The sequence below is a fragment of the Trachypithecus francoisi genome, unplaced genomic scaffold, assembly GCF_009764315.1.
Source record: "Trachypithecus francoisi isolate TF-2019V2 unplaced genomic scaffold, Tfra_2.0 Lachesis_group4, whole genome shotgun sequence".
Classification (NCBI taxonomy): domain Eukaryota; kingdom Metazoa; phylum Chordata; class Mammalia; order Primates; family Cercopithecidae; genus Trachypithecus; species Trachypithecus francoisi.
Window position 1 is genome coordinate 75,490,189 of NW_022681469.1, and position 21,418 is coordinate 75,511,606.

The 21,418-nt window shown below is 37.3% G+C and overlaps 1 protein-coding gene and 1 pseudogene across 4 annotated transcripts in view; both read left to right on the plus strand.

The window, feature by feature from the left end:
* Positions 1-21,418, plus strand: part of PPP1R9A (protein phosphatase 1 regulatory subunit 9A) — a 408,553-nt gene that overhangs the window by 374,799 nt on the left and 12,336 nt on the right. For 2 of the 4 annotated variants that reach the window (XM_033192833.1, XM_033192830.1), the window contains 4 exons: positions 7,117-7,274; positions 7,772-8,072; positions 12,468-12,555; positions 12,654-12,731. In XM_033192833.1, coding sequence (XP_033048724.1) covers positions 7,117-7,274; positions 7,772-8,072; positions 12,468-12,555; positions 12,654-12,731 — 625 coding nt within the window. The remainder of the gene's footprint in view (positions 1-7,116; positions 7,275-7,771; positions 8,073-12,467; positions 12,556-12,653; positions 12,732-21,418) is intronic. The other 2 variants (XM_033192831.1, XM_033192832.1) reach the window with 1 other exon arrangement.
* On the plus strand, positions 15,130-15,224 carry LOC117073910 (annotated as a pseudogene).

The window sequence follows — 21,418 nt, forward strand, 5'->3', positions numbered from 1 at the left end:
TAGACATGAAATACTTCTGTTTGAATACTATGGAGTAATGACGTCTAAGACCTATAGGGAATAAATCCACTTACAAGGAAACTAAAGAAACATTAGAACATAGTTATACCAAAAAAGACTGTTGCTTGTGAGTTTTTGATGACACTGAGGGTTTTTTTGGACATTGAAAAAGTCATTCAGATATTAATTTTTGATTTTAAGTTAATGTTTGATTTACTCAAGTTACATTATCAAAAACCTAATTCTTTAAACTTTTTAATTTGTTGAAAATCACTGTTAAGGGATTTTTAATATTTAGTTGATTTACAAACTTTATTACAAACTATTTCCAAGCTTAACTAATGAAACACCTATAAAAATTTAACGACACATTTACAAATTTGTTATATTCCATTTTCTATTTAAGTACTATTACTAGGAGACTGACAGTCTTTGCAAGTTCTTAAAAAATTCTTACACATCTATTATATTACACTTCCAAGGATTGTGAACCTTAAGTTTTCTTACATTTTCTAATGCTTTACATAACAAAATCTTCCCATGATGAACGATGCTTTCCTTTTTAGGGAAATAACTATCATCTCAGGTAACTGAGTTTACTTTCTTTAAGAGGCATACAATCTGAATTCTTCCTGTACTAATCAAGGATGCTATTGTATCACAATATGTAATGGGAGGGTGCCTACTTAGCATGCTTGGGGTTACCTAATATCCACAGATTTTGATTGAGAAACTGATTAGATTCTTGTAGGCAACCCTGAGTGAAAACACAGAATCTCATTTATTGTTGCCATGTCAAAGACACTACAACGTCAATGTCAAGAAAAGGACATTCACATATCCTACCTCCCCTGACCCAACTTATCCACATGATGTCATAGTTCTACTAATAGATGACTGCAGTCCCCAACCAGTTTGTCATTTGGTTAGATTTTTCTATTTCTCTGGCTTTTAGGTTATGCAGATCTCTTTTCTATCAGAATCTAAAGACATCTGACACTGAAAGAACCCTGAGATACGTAAATGCCTTTCCCTGTGGTCTAAATCTAAATTCCACATTCTTTCATAGTCTAGAATCAAGCAACTCTTACAAGTGTTTCAAATGATATTTGATAGCAGTTAGGACATTTCCTATAGTTTTTTCTGACTAGTAGTCACTGCCTTTCCATGTAGCTTAGTGGTATTACTGAAGAGTTGTTTCTGAGATATGGATGACAGAATTTAAGCCTCTCTGCCCACTGAGAACAGGAGTGTAGGCTGATCATAAACTGAAGAAGGCTGTATTAGATATCAGATTGCACCAGAGAAGTACTACACTAGCAAATAACCAACTTATGTTTTGAAGGCTATTCAGATAGTTTTGAGATTGCATGTATTGACCAAAAAACTAAAAAAGGAATTTCTTAATATTCTTTCAACGATTAGCAAATTAAATGTATAGCTTATACAACAGTAAGTTCAGACCTAGTTAGAAGATTAGAAAATAGCAATAATCTTCTGCTTGTTCTGGAACTGTTGAAAGACACACTTCCTCCATAACTGTGTCTAATTGAGTGCATCTTCCCCATGCAATACTAAAATGAAGTAATAACTAAAAGCTAAGTCATAGACCTTAGGCCAAAATCTGGCAGTTGGTAAGGTAGCAAGTCAGGCAGACAATCACCACAGATGTAATGAAAAAGCAGCCTTCTCTCATGGAGAAGAATGATAGTCGTGCAGATTTTGACAGTTCCCTGGGCTCATATCAACATGTGGAGATACTGAGTCCTAGGACACCAGATCTAATTAGATTAAAATAGAATTAAGATGCCTTTAAGAGAAAATATACTAAATATATGTTTTTCTCTATTTTTATTAATTTTAACTGCACAATACATAAATGTAAACAATTACATAATACAAAATATAATACCAAATTTTTAACATTGTGAATAAGATTAAAGTGCCCTTTGACCAGCATCCCCTAATCTAATACCTTCTTTGTAAGTAAACACTATATCAGTAGGAAGTATATCTTTCCAGTTTTTCGGTTTTTTGTTTTTGTTTTTGTGTTTTTTTTGAGACGGAGTCTTGCTCTGTCGCCCAGGCTGGAGTGCAGTGGCCCGATCTCATCTCACTGCAACCTCTGCCTCCTGAGTTCAAGCGATTCTCCTGTCTCAGCCTCCTGAGTAGCTGAGATTACAGGCGTGCGCCATCATACTCAGCTAATTTTTGTATTTTAGTAGAGACAGGGTTTCACCATGTTGTTGAACTCCTGACCTCGTGATCTGCCTACCTCAGCCTCCCAAAGTGCTGGGATTACAGGCATGAGCCACCGCACCCAGCCTCTTTCCAGTTTTTCTATGCAACTATATGCATATGTTTACCACTAGAAAATGTATTTTGTGTTAATGTTTTCTAAATATTTTAAATGAGTGTACATGTTGTTCTGCAACTTGCTTTACCCACTTAACATCTTGCTAATCTCTTTATAAATATATTTATTGAGCACTCTTCTAAGCACTTTTATATCTATTAATGCATATATAATCCTCATAGCAATACAGTTATTATGTTTTGTTATCATGACTGTTTTGCAATTGAGGATCGTGAGGGACAGAGGTTAGACAAATTGCCCAATTTAATGGGACAGCCGCTTGTTCTGAATTCTATTCAAGGAAAAACTCCGAGTCTACTCTCATGGTAATTGTTTCACATTGCCTCTCTGAGATACATAAACTTACCTCCTGAAGGCAGTTATCTATTAATCCAAACACCAGTGCGCCCGTCTTTTATGAACTTGCAGTGGCTACAAATGATATGCAGATACTATTAAAGTTTTAAAGTGCCACCGAGTGCCTCATGATGCTCAGCACCTCTGCTGGTAATAGCACAGGCGAGGCAGTGTGATGGCATGAGGTATGGTTGTTTCTGAGTGGCTTAGAGCACGTAACTGTGTGAAGCAGACCCCATTGTTATGCTGCTCCATTCCCCTAGTTCCCTTGCTGCCTGTATCTGATCTGTGGGCAGCATTCCATTTACGTCAAAAATAACGTCAGTCTAGCGAAAAAAACTGTTATGACTCACAGCATTACTGTAGGGAACTGGTCTCTGTGTAATATGATGTATAACGTCCTAATTTCATAGAGCATTTTTCATAACAGCTGCTAAAATCATCAAATCCATTAAATTCTTTTAAAGGATCTAATTTGGAGCAGTATTGAAAATAGTCTTAAAATGCATGTATAGAGGTGGAGTCTCTCTCACTCAAAACTCCTCTGTCGTTATTCACTTCATATCTTCTGTGTATTTATCTTTCTGTATTTATTGATTCACCTGAGTCTTCTCCTGTTTTGTATTTCTAGCTGCCTTGAGTCAGAGGTAGGCTATTTCAGAGACTGGAGGGTCTGAAAAAAATAGAAGATAAGAAAGCAGAGGAGGATAAGGAAATTTTCCGCAGACCCTTATGGACAGCAGAACAGGCACACTGGAGAAAAGAGGAAAAGAAAGGACTGGGGTCTTGGGCTTATGAAAGCAGTGTGATATTATTGACTAAAATATCTGCAGAGAATGAATGACAATGAGAGAACATGGCCACCTAAGCCTTTACATCTAGCAGCACATAACTTAGAAACACTGAGCCAGTTGAGTTTCCCCTGCCACACTGCCATCCACAAAACTGACAGCTATTTTTCTTTGTAAGAATTTTATTATTGGATATATGTAAAGCCAAAAAAAGATCCCTCAGTATTGGTCCTCTGATGCTACATGCTTCTGCAAGTTTGCAAAGTTAGCCCTTGACATGTACTTTTGTTGGGAACGTAAAGTAAGACCAAAAAGAGGATTCAAAGAAGGCAGAAGAATGTGAAGGTTACTTCCAGACTTGAGATTGACCTTCCAGAAGGAGAATAGGCTTCTGAAGCCTGAGTTCTATTCAGTCTCTGTCACAGATTAACTGTGTGGTGCAAGTTAATACACAAATTGACCTTCTTTGAGCCTCAGTTTTCTTATATGAGAAATAAGCTGGGACCAGAATCCCAAGGTTGTTTTGAGTTGTAATATTAGGATTTTTGTATTACATGATGGAAAAAGATAGCATATGATGGTCAGTCACCCTTCTAGTTACCCAGCAGCATAAATCTTGTACGCATTTTCCTTCTGTGTACACACGTATCCTCTAATATTATTAAGGGGGACATATTATATGCAGTGTCTTTGGTAGGTGCTTCTTGTGGACAGCATTCCTTCCAGCTTCCTTCTGGTGTAAATGCTATTAAGGCAAAAGTTTCCAGCTCCATCTTATGTTTCTGGTTCTTTTAAAACATTATTTTTAGAATGGAATATAAATTACTGATTTGTAATCCATTAATCACTTCAATAAAGTAGCTCTCTGATATTTGCTTTCAGACCTTTAAAAACTGTTAACTGTATACAATGTGTTGTTGGCCACTTGGATATAAGGCACAACTTTTTAGATTCCAGCTAACGACATCTTTAATAGGTATAATTTTATGTGTGTGTTCAAGCAGTTTGCACCTACTCAGCTAATGTTAAAGCGGATATACCAGATTGCCATTTTGGGGTTGTCTGACAGAAGCACCAGGCAAATTACTGAATAGTAATAGAGCCAGGAGTCCTAGAGTAAATTTTCTGCACTGTTAAAACCTGCTAATAAGTAGTTCTGATTTTCTCTCACTTACATTTGTTCAACTCCCATTGATGGAGTACCTATTGATTGGGTCCCATACCAGGTCCTCAGAGCCAGCATTCTACTACTGCAAAAGGAACCATGTTTACAAAAGTAGAGTGAGATTCTTCCTTGGGGCTTTTTGTCACTGAATAGCCAAAGCTGTTATTCAACCAATGAGACCAAAATAAAAAATCATCCAGGAAGTAATTTATTCTGTACTTTTCAACATGTCATCCTTTTTATTTTTCATGTTGTCTAACATATATGGAAGATTAATTATAATATTTTAGATGTAGCCTATTGGAGAAACGACTTTCCTAGACTAGTCATGTCATACATGATTTTATAACCCAAAACACCAAACTCTAATGGCATTAAAATCTTGCAATGGGAGCTTTATCAACACTAGCTAAATCATAGTGGATAGCCTAGTAGCCTGGAAATCAAGACACTAGAGTAATCATGGTAGCGCATTAATTAGTTGTGTAAATGAGGGCATGCTACTCAAGTTCTGTGAGCTTCAGGAGAGAAATAAATACTTGATTGGTATCTCATAAGGCTGTTGTAAGGAACAAATGAGATAGAGTATATGGTATGATTTGTATTATAGAGCATACAATCCAAATATGAGCTAGATAAGGCATAAAACGTGCATGTACTACATACAGTGTTTCTAATTATATTATAGCTTTAATCTATGTGGTGTTCCACATTTTATATGTAAACAAGAGCTTATGAGGTTGACTCTCTCCCAATTATCACAACTAATGAACTCTTAGTGGGCAGCTACAAATACAGATTTTATCGTAAGGAGGAAATTAAAGTGATCAAGGAATTATTTTTTCTCCCCTGACATGTAAAAAGTAAAGAGACTGCTAATTAGAAAATATTTAGTTGTTCTTTATAAGTACCTGAATGGTCTGAATTTTTGAGTATTCATTCTTCATTCAGGTATAGGAAATGAAAAGTCAAAACCTCTAAATATTGTCATTCAATAGATGTATCTCCTGGGCAAAATGTAGTTAATTTTGTTTATTAAAGCCATATCCTAAGTGCTAAGTTTCATAGACAAGAGGCACAAACTGAGGTGCTTCCTTGCTTTGGTTTTGTAATATAGTATATGTAGAGCACGTCTAGAATAATGCTGTAAAAAGGAATTGCCTGAGCTAATAGTAGTATAAGAAATTGTTTATTCTGTTAATACAAATACATAATTTTCTGCAACTCAGTTATTTGCACTCAATTATTAATTCCTTGAACATGACTTCAGCTAATTACTGCAAAATAGGATTAATGATCAAACTCCTTTATTTCTAAGGAGTGATTTAATATGCAAATGAAAGGAGTAGCAGCATTTCAAATAAATTCCACTAGAGAGTACTTTTCCTTCACCGATATCCCGGTTTATTCATGGGTACCTTTCCTTTAGAATGTTAACTTTGGGGTCCTAACTTAAAATCTGGGTAGCAAAATTAAAGATGGTAAGAGCCAGGCTAAAGAGGACTAATTGGATTCTCTCTGTGGCCTTTACTGTTAATAGTTCATTTTCTTTGTGTCCACTTTACTCTCTTTTTTCTTCTCTTTTTCTTTTAGCCTTTTTATTTAAAGACTTAAACATTTACCCTTCGAAAATCAGTGTCATTTCTGGTGGGGAGAGAAGGTATTCAGAGAGATGAGTCAGAGGCACATACAAATAACTTGTAATACAAAGTTAGATGTTAATGAAAGAAAAGGAAATGTTTATCTTACTCCATCCACAATACTAGTAGACTAAGTACTCACAGTTTTTTAACTGTTTCTTCATTTGCGTAGCCAGACTTTGTTTTATTTCCCCAGCTACCGTAAATTTGCTGATGAGGTAAATTCCTCACTGGTCTTTCTACAGAGTTCAAAAAGGAACAAGGTAGATTTTCAGGAACTGTTTGGGTTGGAAAAATATATATTCAAATGAGAATGATATAGTACCTGAAGACTACTAGTACATTTTGCTACAGTAAATTTATGATAGTTACCTTCTGTTGCCTGTAGTTGAACTGGAAACCTGACTTTTGTAGGTTTTTTTGTCCTTGGTTTCTAAGATCTCTCAACTTTTGATATACCTTCCTCTTACATCTTTGGTCATCTAACTCCCCAACATGCATACACATAAACAATAAATACAAATTAGTGATTTTTATAATTATGTTGCAGGAAGGTGGTATGCTTTTCGGAGGTTGGATTTTTATGGTGCCTTCGTCATCTTTAGTGTTTGTTTCTTCCTTTGACTTTGTATATTCCTCTTAAGTCCCACTGATTTCTTGGTTATTTCTTGGTTGCAGGCTGTCACGGTGGTCACCTGATCCTTACCTGATGTTACTGGGTTACCTTGAGATTTTATCAGCGTCTATGGTCTCTTCATCATTTCTCTCCAAAGGTTTCTCTCACTGATTATCTTTCAATATTCTTAGACTTGAATGAAGCAGTCCCAGAGACAGAGCGCCTGGATTCAAAAGCACTGAAAACTCGAGCCCAGCTCTCTGTGAAGAACAGACGCCAGAGGCCCTCTAGGACAAGACTGTATGATAGTGTTAGTTCCACAGATGGGGAGGACAGTCTAGAGAGAAAGGTGAGCACCCTTGACGGTTTTCTGATTTATACTGTTGGAGTGTATCATTGTTCCTACAGCTTATTGAAGATTATGATTTTTCTACGACCAGAGTCTATGTCCTAGTTGGAAGCGGCTAGAATAGTTCACATCTTTGTCTCCTGAATTCTTTATATTGTTGTAATTCAAAATACTTTGCCTATTCATTCAGTGAACTAACCAAGAGCATTATCCATATTGTCATATTTCATGATGGTGCTTTTGATATTCAGCTACTGGCTTTACTTAGTGGGAAATAATGAATGTACAAGTAATTGTTTCTGTAAGTCTTAGGTATATGTATTAGTGACGATGTTAATATGGTGAATTGTTATGAACTATGCATTCTCATCTGTAAATCAACAAAAACTGGTTCCATGGGGATTCACTAATAAAAGGTTGGTCTTATTTCAAAGTAAGTATTACATAGAACTGATACTCAGTGGCATAACCTTCCTTATAATCTCTTATACCAACAGCCATCAAACAGTTTCTATAACCACATGCATATTACCAAATTACTTCCACCTAAGGGTTTGAGAACTTCTTCTCCAGAATCAGATTCTGGTGTTCCACCCCTCACCCCAGTGGATAGCAATGTGCCCTTGTCGTCTGACCACATAGCTGAATTTCAAGAAGAACCACTGGACCCAGAAGTGGGGCCTCTCTCCTCTATGTGGGGAGACACTTCACTCTTTTCTACTTCAAAGTCTGATCATGATATGGAAGAATCTCCTTGCCACCACCAAACCAGCAACAAGAAAATATTACAAGAAAAAGGTATTGTTAATTTTTTTTTCTGACTTCATAACACCTCATCTTGTACAGTATAAAAATGACTTTTTCTCATAATCATAAGTTATTTGTCTTCTCATAGCTGATAGTTAATATTACTTTCTTTTTACATTATAGAATAAGAGAAACAACCCCTCCATGTATTTTACTTTAGTTTAATCTTTTCCTACTTGGTTCAATATTTTTATCTCTTCAGCTCTCTGTAAGTTTACTACTCAAGGGAGTTCTTCAGGGGAGTAGGGCAGCTCAGAGTTTCAACAAACACGAACATAGTCATAAAGAAAAAAACACTACAGAGTCATATAGAAAAAATATAGAGTGATTTTGTAGAATAGCAGCCCAGAGTTTCAGTAAACACTAATGTAGTCATATAGGAAAAAAAAAAAAAAAGAGGAAGATCAAAGTGACACAGGCATATAATTGATACTTAATAATGTTCTTGGATGAATTGCTAATATACCTCTCCAGGTAACCAGTGCAGATCTTCTAGAAGAGGGATAATCAAATGCAGTCTCCACCTACATTTGTAAATGAAGTCTTATGGGAGTACAGTCACACTTTTTTACTTACATACTATCTACTTTCATGCTACAGTAGCAGAGTTGAGTGTTTGTGACAGAGACTGTGTATCTCACAAACCTAAAATATTTTACTCTCTGGCCCCTAACAGGTAAAGAAAGCTTCCTAATGCCTGGTCTAGAAGTATATTTTCTTATACTCAACATAGCTGGATAGACTCTGAAAATGGCTTAATCATTGGTTGCCATTTATCTAGAATTTTTAAAAAGTGTTATAATATACCATTACTTTTGGTCTATCAAGTTACCACAAAGATGATTACATTACAGCTATATTTGATTGCAGGCTTGAGGATAAGGCTCTGGTTACCGTAACAGGAGTTGGCCTTTTCCTGAATTGTGTCAGTACTACATTTACAAGTCATTTTTTTTGTTGTTGTTTCATATCTGAAGGACATCAGTGGAAACTGGGATGGAAAAATTCTATTATAACTGGCTAAATGATAAGCATCTAACTGAATATCAAAATAGAGGAAGTAAAAGATTTTTTTCTAGAGATTTGTAAAACAGGTTATATGCCAGTAGAAGGCATGAAAATATTTTCCTCATTCCTATTCTATAAGCAACCTAATACTAGAGTTTTGGTCCCGAGGCTTACATAGCACTGGGCCTTTGTTCAGTCAAGTTTAAATAGAGTAAATTGAACACTATCAATTTTCTATTCACAATTGCTAGAGATTATTGTTCTAATTGTTTGTGTGGTTAATAACACATTATTTGACCCAGAAAATGTCTTCAAAAATATTCATTGAATTGATGTCCTAGTAAATAGAAACTGGCTTTTTTAAAGCTTTACAAGATTTATTTCTTATTAAAGGCATTGGGCCTCTGCAAGTGTAAATAGAGTACAATTACGTCAATGCTCAGAAGAGAGAGAGGTTGCATCCAGCTGAGGTTGGTAAACAAAAGGAAATGCAATTAGAATAACCATCAAAGCACTTAAGAAAAAAAGGGTAGGTAAGGAGGAAATACAAGGTAAAGTGATGTCATTAACAGAGTCAGGCACATAAAATGTGATTTAAAGGAACGAGGCTATTCCAACCTGACTGAAGCAGTTTGCTTATGCAGGGTAGAGTGGTTACACACAAAAGTGAGCAGGTAGGTTAAGTATATAGCTTTAGAATTTAAATATCTTAGATAACTTACCATATTACTAGGAAACCACAAGAAGGTTGAGCAGAGGAATAAAAAGGAAAAGACACCACCAGGTATGGAGAAGCTGAGTTAGGAGACCTTGTGAGGTGGTGCCCTCCAAAGAGGAGCAGTAGACAATGACAGGAAAGAATGATACAAAGACCCTTGACTAGGTAACAGGGAAGAAAGTGAGGCAAAACTATCATGGGCTTCACGCTTCAAAACATATGATCTTGTCATTAACAGAAAATAGGAAATCAGGAACATGATGGAAATAGGATTAACTTATTTTTTTAACAGAGGAGGTCATGAGCACAAGAGAGAGGTCAGGGCTGCCAGGGAGATTTGGGAGTCCCCATTATAAAGGAAGATACTAAAGTATCTTATTACAGTGAGATTAAGGAGATGCAGTCCAGTAAAAGACCTTAGGATTTAGCAATCAGGAGGTCATTTATTATTTGAAAATGAAAAACCAGGTTGCCACAGCTTAAAGTTGAGGCACCCAATCTGGGGGCTCAGATGTACAGTTGGTCACAAAGGTCTTATTGGAAAGATTTTGAAAAGCCTAACACAAGCCTTACATAGAGCTAAATAAACAAAAATGTATGTTTCTTTTTTCCTGAAATCATACCAACCTAATGTTGGATTTTATGCAGACTAGAAGTTCTAGTGTGCATTAAAGATGGATTTGATCAATTTAGAATGGGAAAGTACATTATTCCTTATTCTTAACCTCTTCAACCTTATGGAAGCATTCGTTTTGGGAACACACTTTGGCAAATGTGTGAGATAAAGATGTGAGGTTGCCTAACACCAGGCTCTGTGATAGGCAGAATCAGGCTTTTAGTCATGAGATGTCCAAATAACTGCAACACTCATAGGTTACAGAGTGTTTTCTTGTACATTGCCTCAGCTGGTCTTCTCACCACTCATTATAACATCTCCCAGCTACCTCTAATTCAGAAAATAATTAGGCAGTCTTCTTTTAACTTTGCATACTCCTAGCCATTAAAAGTTGTTTTAGGGTTGATCTGGAAGAATTTGGCACTTTCTTTTCTTCAACTTCTATTAAGAAAATTTAAATCTTGCTTTTAAAAAAAAAACCCATTAATAAAATCACCTTAGAAGGTGTTTGTGCCATGTCTATGTCTATGAATTTTTTTATGTGATTGTTTCACATCTGTGACAATTCAGTTACCCAAAGAGTAATTATGCAAATATGCATAATAAATATTTGAGGCTTGAAATGGATTTTTGACACAGACATATTTCTGACTCTTGTATTTCATTATGTACATTTCAGTGAGTTGCTTATTGTAATCTGAGTTTCATTAACTAAAAATATGAAAAGCTCATTGCTAAAAACACGTGGAGTATTTGTCAGTGTCCTGTGCTACTTGAGAGCTTTGAACCTAGATTCCTATCCGTGAACTGTGTGTGTACTTTATGTTTTTTAAAGGTGTATGTCGATGTGTGTTTAGAAATTTCTCTTGAAGTAAACAAAAATCATGAGCAACACTAACCTGCAAAGTTCAATTGAACACCTTTTTTAAGAGGGCCATTCTTTGCATTCCATACTAAAAAGTTCCTAGAAATTTAAAAAACATTTTAAAAGATAAGAGACAGAAAAACAGACACCAACAGAGAAGTAGGGAGGAAGAGTTTCACACATAAAAAACATCAAATTTAAAAGTGTTTGTTAATCTCCTGAGCTAATTGGATATGCTGAGACATGATGCTGATCAGTATCCTCTGCTGGGTAGTTTGGGTAGAGCCATATGAGTTGTCTACTCTGAGATAGAACAAGTGCCACCAGTGGAGTTGGTTCCCACTTTGACATTGAACTCCATTTGCAAGGCCTGTCTTCCTATTGGCTTTTGGTATCATTTTGATGGTCCCCATTCCCCAGCAGCTGCTACCTTTGAAGAGTCCTAGCAAAACTCTCAAAGAAGCAAAGATCAGTCTGCTCTGAACACTGAGATTTTGGCATCTTCCGCATAAGGGGAACCAGCCAAGTTGTGCTCTAACCTAACTATTAAGAAGGCCATTTCAAAGATATAAATGTTTTGTAGCTGAGCCCCTGCTTCAGAAGTCTCCCCCATGTCCTCCCCTCCTCTGTCCCAGAACTGGCCACAGGGCATTAGCAAAGGAGAGCCCAGAAAAGAAAACTTTGATTCTGACTTTCCCCCTAAATCTCCCAGACTCTCAGAGTTGATATTCTGTGCTGGGCTTTGGAGATATGGGAGAAGTGGGCTAGTTTCCTGTTAGAAGGCACTACAATCCCAAGGCAAGAAAGGAATGGAGGACAGAGCCCAGGCACTTGAAGCCAAGAATTCGGAGCCAGAGAAGGAACAAAAGTCATGTTGGTCCCTACTTTGATGCTGAGGATGATTTGATAGTATTCATTCTCCCTTGTTCATTCCCATGCAGTTGAAGCTAAAACTCTTTGTGATGAGCGTTGAGCCTCTATCCTATATAGGACCTCCCCTGCTTAACTGAGAGTTCCTCGATGTAACTGTGTCTCCTGGGTCGTATAATAAGGCATCCATTATTTCTTTTACAATTTGGAATTTAGGCAAAGTCCTTAGATTCAGAGATGCATTGACTTTTGAATTGTGACTTTAAAAATAATAATAATTGATCTTTTTCACAAATGTGTATATCCTAGATGATGCCAAAGATCCCAAATCACTAAGGGCATCCAGTTCGTTGGCAGTGCAAGGAGGAAAAATTAAGCAGAAGTTTGTGGATCTGGGGTAAGCACTTTGTGATGTAAAAAGAAAGCCCTCTGTAAAAGGAGGATTGAAAGAGAAAATTTCAACTTCCACTTTCTGACTGTATGCTGTCATTATAGGGCACCTTTGCGAAGGAATTCCAACAAGGGAAAGAAATGGAAAGAAAAAGAAGCCAGTAGGTTTTCTGCAGGTAGCAGGTACGGCTGTGTGATTAAGAACACATGTATTTCTATAATTAAACTTTCTGGCCCCCTCTTCCATTGTTAACCAAAATCAATGGTCAGTATCTTTGAGCTGAGGTGACATGCCAAGAATTGAGATGGAAGAAAAATTGCACAATTGGTTTATATTGGTCTTACTCCAATTATAGCCTCTGTCTAGCCTTGGGCATATCCATTGGTTCTTAATTGCAGAATTATGGCCACATGAACCATTTCAATAAGTTTTTATCTAAATTCAGCACAAATATATCTATGTGATACTTCAGACATGTCAGATATGTTTTGTGATACTTCAGATTTTTTGCTTGGCTACCCACAAGGCTAGTGCATTGTGTTAAGTCTAAAAGGATAATCATTTTGCATTTAAGTATCTTGTAGACATTCAAGATCGTCTTGTCCACATATATGTAGGAGTGACCACCATCTTTTGCTGGACTTGGCTGTTTAATTGATTTTGTGGGCACTATCAACTATGCTTACTCTTCAGTAAAGACCTTCCCATAGAGAGTGAGCTTCAAACAGCATGTTGCCAAATTTTCCCAGTTTTTTTCCTGAGATTATGTAATTTTAAGCTGAAGTTTGTATAGGGAATCAGTAAAGCATCAAGCTCTGAAGCCCAACTGCCTGGGTTTGAATCATGGCTCTCCCACTTACAACTCTTAAGTCTCGGACAAGTGAGTTACTCTCCGTGCCTTCATTTCCTCATGTAAAATGAGAGTAATAACAGTACATTTTACATAAGGTCAGTGTAAGAATTCGGAGTTTTCATGTAAAACATTTAAAATGATACTTGGCATGTATGCAAGAATAATAAAGTTAACAATTTGCTGCTATTGCTATTACTATTACCTTATTATTATTTGCAAGTTACAAAGTGGTTTTACATTTATCACTTAATTTGATCCTCATAAGATTGGGAGGATGCCTGGGCTGGGTGGCTCACACCTGTAATCCCAGCACTTTGGGAGGCCAAGGCGGGTAGATCACCTGAGGTCAGGAGTTTGAGACCAGCCTCGCCAACATGGCAAAACGCCGTCTCTACCAAAAATACAAAAATTAGCCAGGTGTGGTAGCGCACGCCTGTAATTCCAGCTACTTGGGAGGCTGAGGCAGGAGAATTGCTTGAACCCAGGAGGCGGAGGTTTTAGTGAGCCAAGATTACGCCACCGTAGTCCAGCCTGGGTGATAGAGCGAGACTCTGTCTCAAAAAAAAAAAAAGACTGGGAGAGTAGATAATAATACCATACTCTATTGATGAAGAACTTCACCTTCACAGAATTTAATTGATTTGCCCAGGGTTATGCAGCAGGTAGTTAATGTCGACCTGGGGCTTGCTCCTCTTGTATAGATGTTTTTCCACCATACTATGCCACCTTCAGTTACTTACGCATCTAATGATGCTTAAATTTCTTTATGAAATTTGGAAATAATCTCAATATCAGACTAAGGAAGAAACACACTAAGAATAAAAGACTATAAAATCATGCAGGGACCACTTCTTCACTTCACAGGTTGTCTACTGCTGTTTACTTTTTTTTCTCTTTTCTGACATATACATTGGTGAGAAATTGTACCTTCTTCTTGGAATTAAAGGAGCATTAAAGGAACATAATGGGTTGGAGATGACAAGAGAGAATTCCCAAATTAATTATTTTTGTTAGTGTGGCTTTCCTTTATACCGTACATTGGAAAAGGGTAGAATGCTCTCATAAAGAGGACAAAAATCTCAGGAAAATAAAGGTAAATCTGAGGCTATATGCAACTCGAAAGCAGTTTAATTTTGTGTGGTTCAGGAATGAGAATGGTCTTCTTTGTGTATTAAAATTAAGAATAGAAAAAAAAATCAAACATACTCAGGGAAAAAAACAAATAATGAAATCATTTAAGGGAGAAAGAGATGCCTAAATACACGATGGGAGAGAAACTCAGATACTGAAAATGACACTGTCCTTCCTTTGGTCTCTGGGCTTTGAAGACAGTCACTCCCTCTCATCTTTGAGACAACACCTGAGAGGGATGTAAGCACCTGCAGCCAGAAAGGGGAAGGGTGTTTGATGGAATTTTGCCATAGTAGCCAGAGATGATCACTTCCTTGTATAAATCACAAATGAAAGTCAAGTCAATCTTGACTGTGTTGGTGAGTGCCTGCTCACCTCACTATAGGCAAAACCACACCTTGTCAAGGGCAGGTGGCCATCAGCACACTGCTTCACCACAGCTGATGTCCGCTTTGAACCCACATCTAGACTTCTATATTGGCTGCCTAACTACCGCTGTATTTTTAAAACTCTGGAGTCCCCCTGCTTCAGCAGTCAGAAATTACTGTACACATACCCACACTACAAACTAGTTTCTAATTAGAATCATGATTTTGATCTTTTGTAGTTCATAAGTGTGATGATTGGGTGTTCACAAGCCTGTGTGAGATGACCTCCCTCAAACCTTGTTATGACATTGGCATATCCAAAAAAAAATCATAGTTTTATAATTATTTGTAATTATAGTAAAATTTTGGCAGGATGGAAAGGAAGTCATCTAATTGAAATAGAAGAACAAGGGAAGAAGAAGGACACTTTTCTCTTGCAAGAGAAAAAAAATTTTGAGCTGCCATAGTAATTGGTTAACACTAATAAAATATATTGACAGCCTATATTCTTCTGTGTAGATTGATAATGGGTGCAGAACCTTATAAAACCTATCCCAGGAAGAGCAGAATTGCTGCCCAGGAGGAGCTTAATCCAATTGAGTTGGATTCTCAGGGCCCTGAAAGTTGGTGGGCTGTGAGCACCATCAGCTGCAGGGTCGCACTACAATTGTGGGGGGCAACCGGGAATACACTCACCACCCCTGGGAGACTTCCTCAGAAAAAGGAGGGAAGGATGCTTGGACTGAGTAATGTTACCTTTTAGAGACATTTCATCCAATTCTTATTAGGCTAAGATTCTGATAAGATCATTGGTCAGCTATAACCTGTGGCTGTTAGATTTTAAAGAGGCAAGATTTTCACTATTTGGTCTTGGTTTTAGTTTTTTCCTCTCTATGAAGAGTTTACCTTTTTGTGTTCCTGTGGATACATAATGACTCAGATACATGCGCGACATGAGACAACTAGAGAAAATGGATGAGGCTAATAATAATAAACAAATAAACCCAACAAAGAAATATGATTTGGTTCCATCCCTTTTCAAATATGTGCTCGGTGGCATTGTCTTTTTTTTTTTTTTTTTTTTTTTTTTGCGGGGGAGAGACAGTGTCTCACTCTGTTGCCCAGGCTGGAGTACTGTGGCACAATCACAGCTCATTGTAGCCTTGACTTTCTGGGCTCCAGTGATCCTTGCCGCTCAGCCTTCTGAGTAGCTGGGACTACAGGTGTGTGCCACCATGTCCAGCTTAAAAAAAAAAAAAAATTGTAGAGGTGGGGTCTTGCTATGTTGCCCAAGCTGTCGTTGAACTCCTGGGCTCAAGCAGTTCTCCCATCTCAGCTTCCCAAAGTGCTAGGATTGTAGGCATGAGCCACCACACCGAGCCAACATTCTGATTTTAAACAGACAGCATAGCAGATAACGGAAGCAGGAAACATTTAGTTGTCGCAGCTTGTTCACCCCTTAAAATACATACCAAAGGATAAAATAAAATCCCATTCTACATTCTGGAGTAAGTAGCCACTGATGTCTACTTTGGAGCTCTGTAGATAAGTTTCCAGTGTAGTCACTGAATGGAAAACTCTGTGAGATGTGTGTATCTCAGATGGGGCTAGGTGATAGTATGTTGAGAAAATGATAAGGAAAAGAGATGGCACTCCTCTATGGAAATGAATTTTTGCATTGATGTAGAAAGTGTGAACAACAGAAAAAGCACTGAGATGGAATCCAAGGTAGTAGTCCTTACTTTTCCATTGGGCAAGTCTCCAAATTCCTGGAATGTTGGTTTCCTACCAACAAATAAGTGGATTGGGCTAACACTGCATGGCTCTGACTTCCCATTCACCTCTGCATACACTGTCCAGTATGGTTGCCTCTAGTCAGATAAGGCTAGTCTATATTTGGATATGTGTAGGAGAATAAGGAATGCTGGACTCAAAGACTTAGTATGAACAAAAAGAACATAAAATATCTTATTAATAATTTTATAATATTGATTACATGTCAAAAAATATTTTGGGTTTGGAGGGTAAATGAAATGTATTATTGTTAAAATTATTTTACTTCTTTTTTTTCGTGTGGCTACTAGAAAATTTTAGTTTACAATGTGGTTCATTTGTATTTCTTTTGGATAATGTTGATCTATAGGATTCCATGAAAGACAAATCTTCCTTTAATTTCTACCCCATTATTCAGTTGGTCTATGAGTAAGCACATATTCATTTATTGTTTATTTTCTTACTTATTTATATTATATTCATTATTCCAAAATAATTTGTTTACATACAAAAGTACATATGCTACATTATAATTTATTAAAGTAAATCAAATAGGGAAAAGTTAGATTCAAAACTCACTTAAAATGCAACATCTTCAATAATATCTTCATAGTAAGTGTAACAGTGACCTTCCAGTCAAAGCCAAAAACGCAATGTCAGTGTGGTTAAAAGCCTGGGTTGAAATCCCAACTCTGCCACTTACTTCTTGGACAGATTACTTAACTTTCTGTACCTCGGTTTTCTCATCTGTAAAATGGAGATGTAGACACACACACACACACACACACAGACACACACCCCTCACACACTTCTTCATGTTATTAGGAGGATTAAGATGGTCACATTTAAGTACATTTCAAATCCTTAAATAAAAATGGCTATTGTTATCATTGTTTATCTTTAAAGCAGGTTTGATGGGAAGGATACAAAACAATATCCTTCTTGTGTATTTTGCTGGCAGTCTTGTTCGTCCAAGGATGACTTTTGTTAAATCTTGAAGAATGAATGGGCTATATGAATTATACTTCAGGCAGTCCTTCATAGGCTATTTCTCTCAAAGGGGCTTTAGATAAATCATGGCATGACAGTGAGTTTGAAATTATATCCTATGACAAGTACCTGGAGGGTCCGCTCTGCTCTGTTGCTGAGTAAGAGCAAAACCCCTGCTTAACAATCATCTGAGCTGGCTGGAAACACACCTTTTAGAAGAACTGATGGAGATGAGCACATGTGTGTGAGTAAAAAAACACCTCATCTCTGCCTAAGCCTGGCCCAGTGAATGTAGTCATTTTCTTTTTTTTTTTTTTTTTTTTGAGACGGAGTCTCGCTCTGTCGCCCAAACTGGAGTGCGGTGGCCGGATCTCAGCTCACTGCAAGCTCCGCCTTTTGGGTTCATGCCATTCTCCTGCCTCAGCCTCCCGAGTAGCTGGGACTACAGGCGCCCGCCACCTCGCCCAGCTAGTTTTTTGTATTTTTTAGTAGAGACGGGGTTTCACCGGGTTAGCCAGGATGGTCTCGATCTCCTGACCTTGTGATCCACCCGTCTCGGCCTCCCAAAGTGCTGGGATTACAGGCTTGAGCCACCGCGCCCGGCCTTGAATGTAGTCATTTTCATGGAGACCTTTGAGTAATGTCACCTTAGCCTTAGTAGATCGGACTTATTTCCCATAACTGCCTGGCCAAATTTTAGCTTCATTTATCAATTTAATATTCAGTTTTCTTTTTAAGTACAGTATTTCAAATGCCTGAAGCCTGACAAACTTACATTCTTGACAGGCAAACACTTTTCCATACTTAAAAAAACTCTTGAAAATCTAATAAGTTAATATTTAACTACAGTGACTCTAAACATCCCAGTATAGTTATCAAAGTGCTTAATATATTTTGTGTCTTAAAAACTCAAATTTAAAATGAGTTTAGATCACTAAAATGAGTTTAACATTTTAAGATACATTCAGTGGACACATTTCTCTTTCAGATTTCTATTCATACAAATTTTCTTAAACACCTAAGCAATATATCTGTTATTCTTAAACTTAGCATTTCTGTTTTGATAGTGTGGATTTTATCTACATGATCCTCTTCTATTTCATTTTAAACTTTTCTAGTATGGGGAAGACTTACTGAGGGAATAGTTTCACCATCTCAAATGATTCAAAGTTGAACACTACAGTGACCATCTCAGATGAACTGTTATTTATTGATTAGAAATTTAGATCAGAACTCAGGATCTGGGAGAGGATATGTCTGAGTAGGGGCCAGGGGTTGGCCCTGAACTGTAGATGGACATGTTTCTCACAGCTGTTATCCATTAGGGTCTCTAGATCCCATTTAGATGAGGCTCACTTTACAACCTCAAACTCCTTAGTGGATGTTAGAACCTTATAGAATTGCATCATTTGATTTAGGTAAACACAAGTCTGCAACTCTTCCTCTGGTTGCAGCTAACTTTCTTCAATTAGCTTCCTTTACTCCTGTCTTAAATTCTATATTTCTGTTATACTTCATCTCTTCTGGCAGTTTCTGAACTCTTAATGATATTTTGATGACATCCAGTTAGATACTGAATACTTCACACACCTGTATTCAAGTTAAAATAACAACAACAAAGACCACCTTGGAATGTTTAGCTGGCAATTTAATTTTGGGGTGCCAGTCCCAGGATACACTGGATTCAAAATATTTGTAAATGAGTTCATTACTTGTAAGAGATATTACATAAACCATTTAAATGCCAGGAAACAGCTACCCCTGAAATGGTATATTTGGATTATGAACTCTGAATTTGAAGTCATTCTTTCTCCCAGTTCCTAGAAGTGACTTATGATTCTCTTTTTTCCAAAAATGATAGCAAGCCATTAAATTACAGCTAAAAAAGAAGGTGAAGGGAATATAGACTCTTTACCTATTTTGATCCTCTGGAAAAATTGTCAGATTCATCAAGAGTTCATTTCTACCAATCTCGATTTTGGGGAGAAAGGAAGGTGAAAAGGAAAGAAAAGGAAGGAGGGAAGGAAGGAAGGAAAGAAGGAAGGAAGGAAGGAGGGAGGGAGGGAGGGAGGGAAGAAAGGAAGTTAAGGAAGGAAAGGAGGGAGGGAGGAAGGGAAGGAAGGAAGGAAGGAGAGAAGAAGAAAGGGAAGAAACAAATAAGGAAAGAAGGATTTTGTGTTATTCCTAATGGATTTCTCCACAAAGTGAAATAGACTATAAGAATGATCAACATAGAATAACTGCTCCCAAACCCTTTCTGATTCTATCGTGGGCCCAAGAGTTCAATTTATTCAGAAGGAAATTGACATTTATTTTAGAAAGTGTGTCTGCTAAACTGATAGGTCTGTACTTTTAAAGTAAAAATTTCTTTTTTCAAATGAATGTTCTCTAGGTCCAAGAAATGAAAGCATAACACTCACTGTTCAGTTGTTTAAGGATACTAGCAAGTACCCAGGGGTTATATCAGTTCATAGAGTTTTAAAATCACAGATATACACAGAAGAATGAGAGATACAGGATACAGCTTCAGCAGGGACACAGCCAAGCCTCGTGGGAAACTGAAAAATATTCTTGAAAATATCCATGAATCTGGTGTTTTGCCACTGTAGAGACATAGGTGTCTTCTCAGAAGTGGCCTCTCATTGCCTTCTGCCTGGCTCTTCCTCCTTCCTGTCTATTAACTTGGTGTGCAAAGCTGGGGAAAGAAGGCCTCTGGGTATCACCAGAGGTCCAGCTTCCATGATCTCCTTCACCACACATGTAAGAACCACATGGCCTCAAGACCTTCCTCAGTGCTGGATACACGGGTCCATCTGGACTTACTAGTCTTGAATATTTTTCTGACAGTGAAAATGTTGTTGTGAAAGAGTTTAATTAGATGTGACCTTCAGATTTTTTTTTCAAATGTTGCTTGGACAGGATGTGGACTACCAAAAGTCCTTTTCAAATAAAGCAACAGAATGACCACAAGTAGAAAACAATTCTTATTTCTCCCTATTTGTTTTTAAAGATAATAGTGATTGTTCTAAAAGTATTGTTACAAAGGCTATTCACTGGGAGTAGGACAAGATTCTCATGCTGTCATTAATCATGGCCTATGTATAAACTTTAAAACAACATCCATATATTTAAGCACTACTATACTTTATTGCAATTGTGGATGAAACTCTTAAAAATTCCCTTGATTCAGAAATCTATAACCAGAGGGGATAATGATCATCAGGTCCAGTTCTTCCTCAGAGATACCCAATTATAAGAGTATGGGACTGCAGAGAAAATATTTGTATGTTTCTGCACAGCTAGAGCTTTCTAGGCATTTTTACTAGAATGTGGAATCTAAGCAAAAAAAACAAGCCTCGGAAGATAAATTATGAGGCTGAGTGTGGTGATTCACACCTGTAATCCCAGCACTTTGGGAGGCCAAGGCAGGAGTTCAATAGCATAATAAACCCCTATCTCTACAAAAAATAAAAAAGTTAGCCAGGCATGGTGGCACATACCTGTAAGTCCTAGCTACTCTGGAAGCTGAGGTGTGAAGATTGCTTGAACCCAGGAGGTCGAGGCTGCAGGGAGCCATGATTGTGCCATTGCACTCTAGCCTGGGTGACAGAGCGAGACCCTGTCTCAAAAAAAAAAAAAAAGAAAAGAAAAGAAAAAGAAAACAGAAGTTGAATTGTGAGTGCGTAGATAGTGAGAATTCCAGAGAGATTTACCTCTGCAGAGGTAATGTGGTTACATTTAAGGAGGCTAAGTG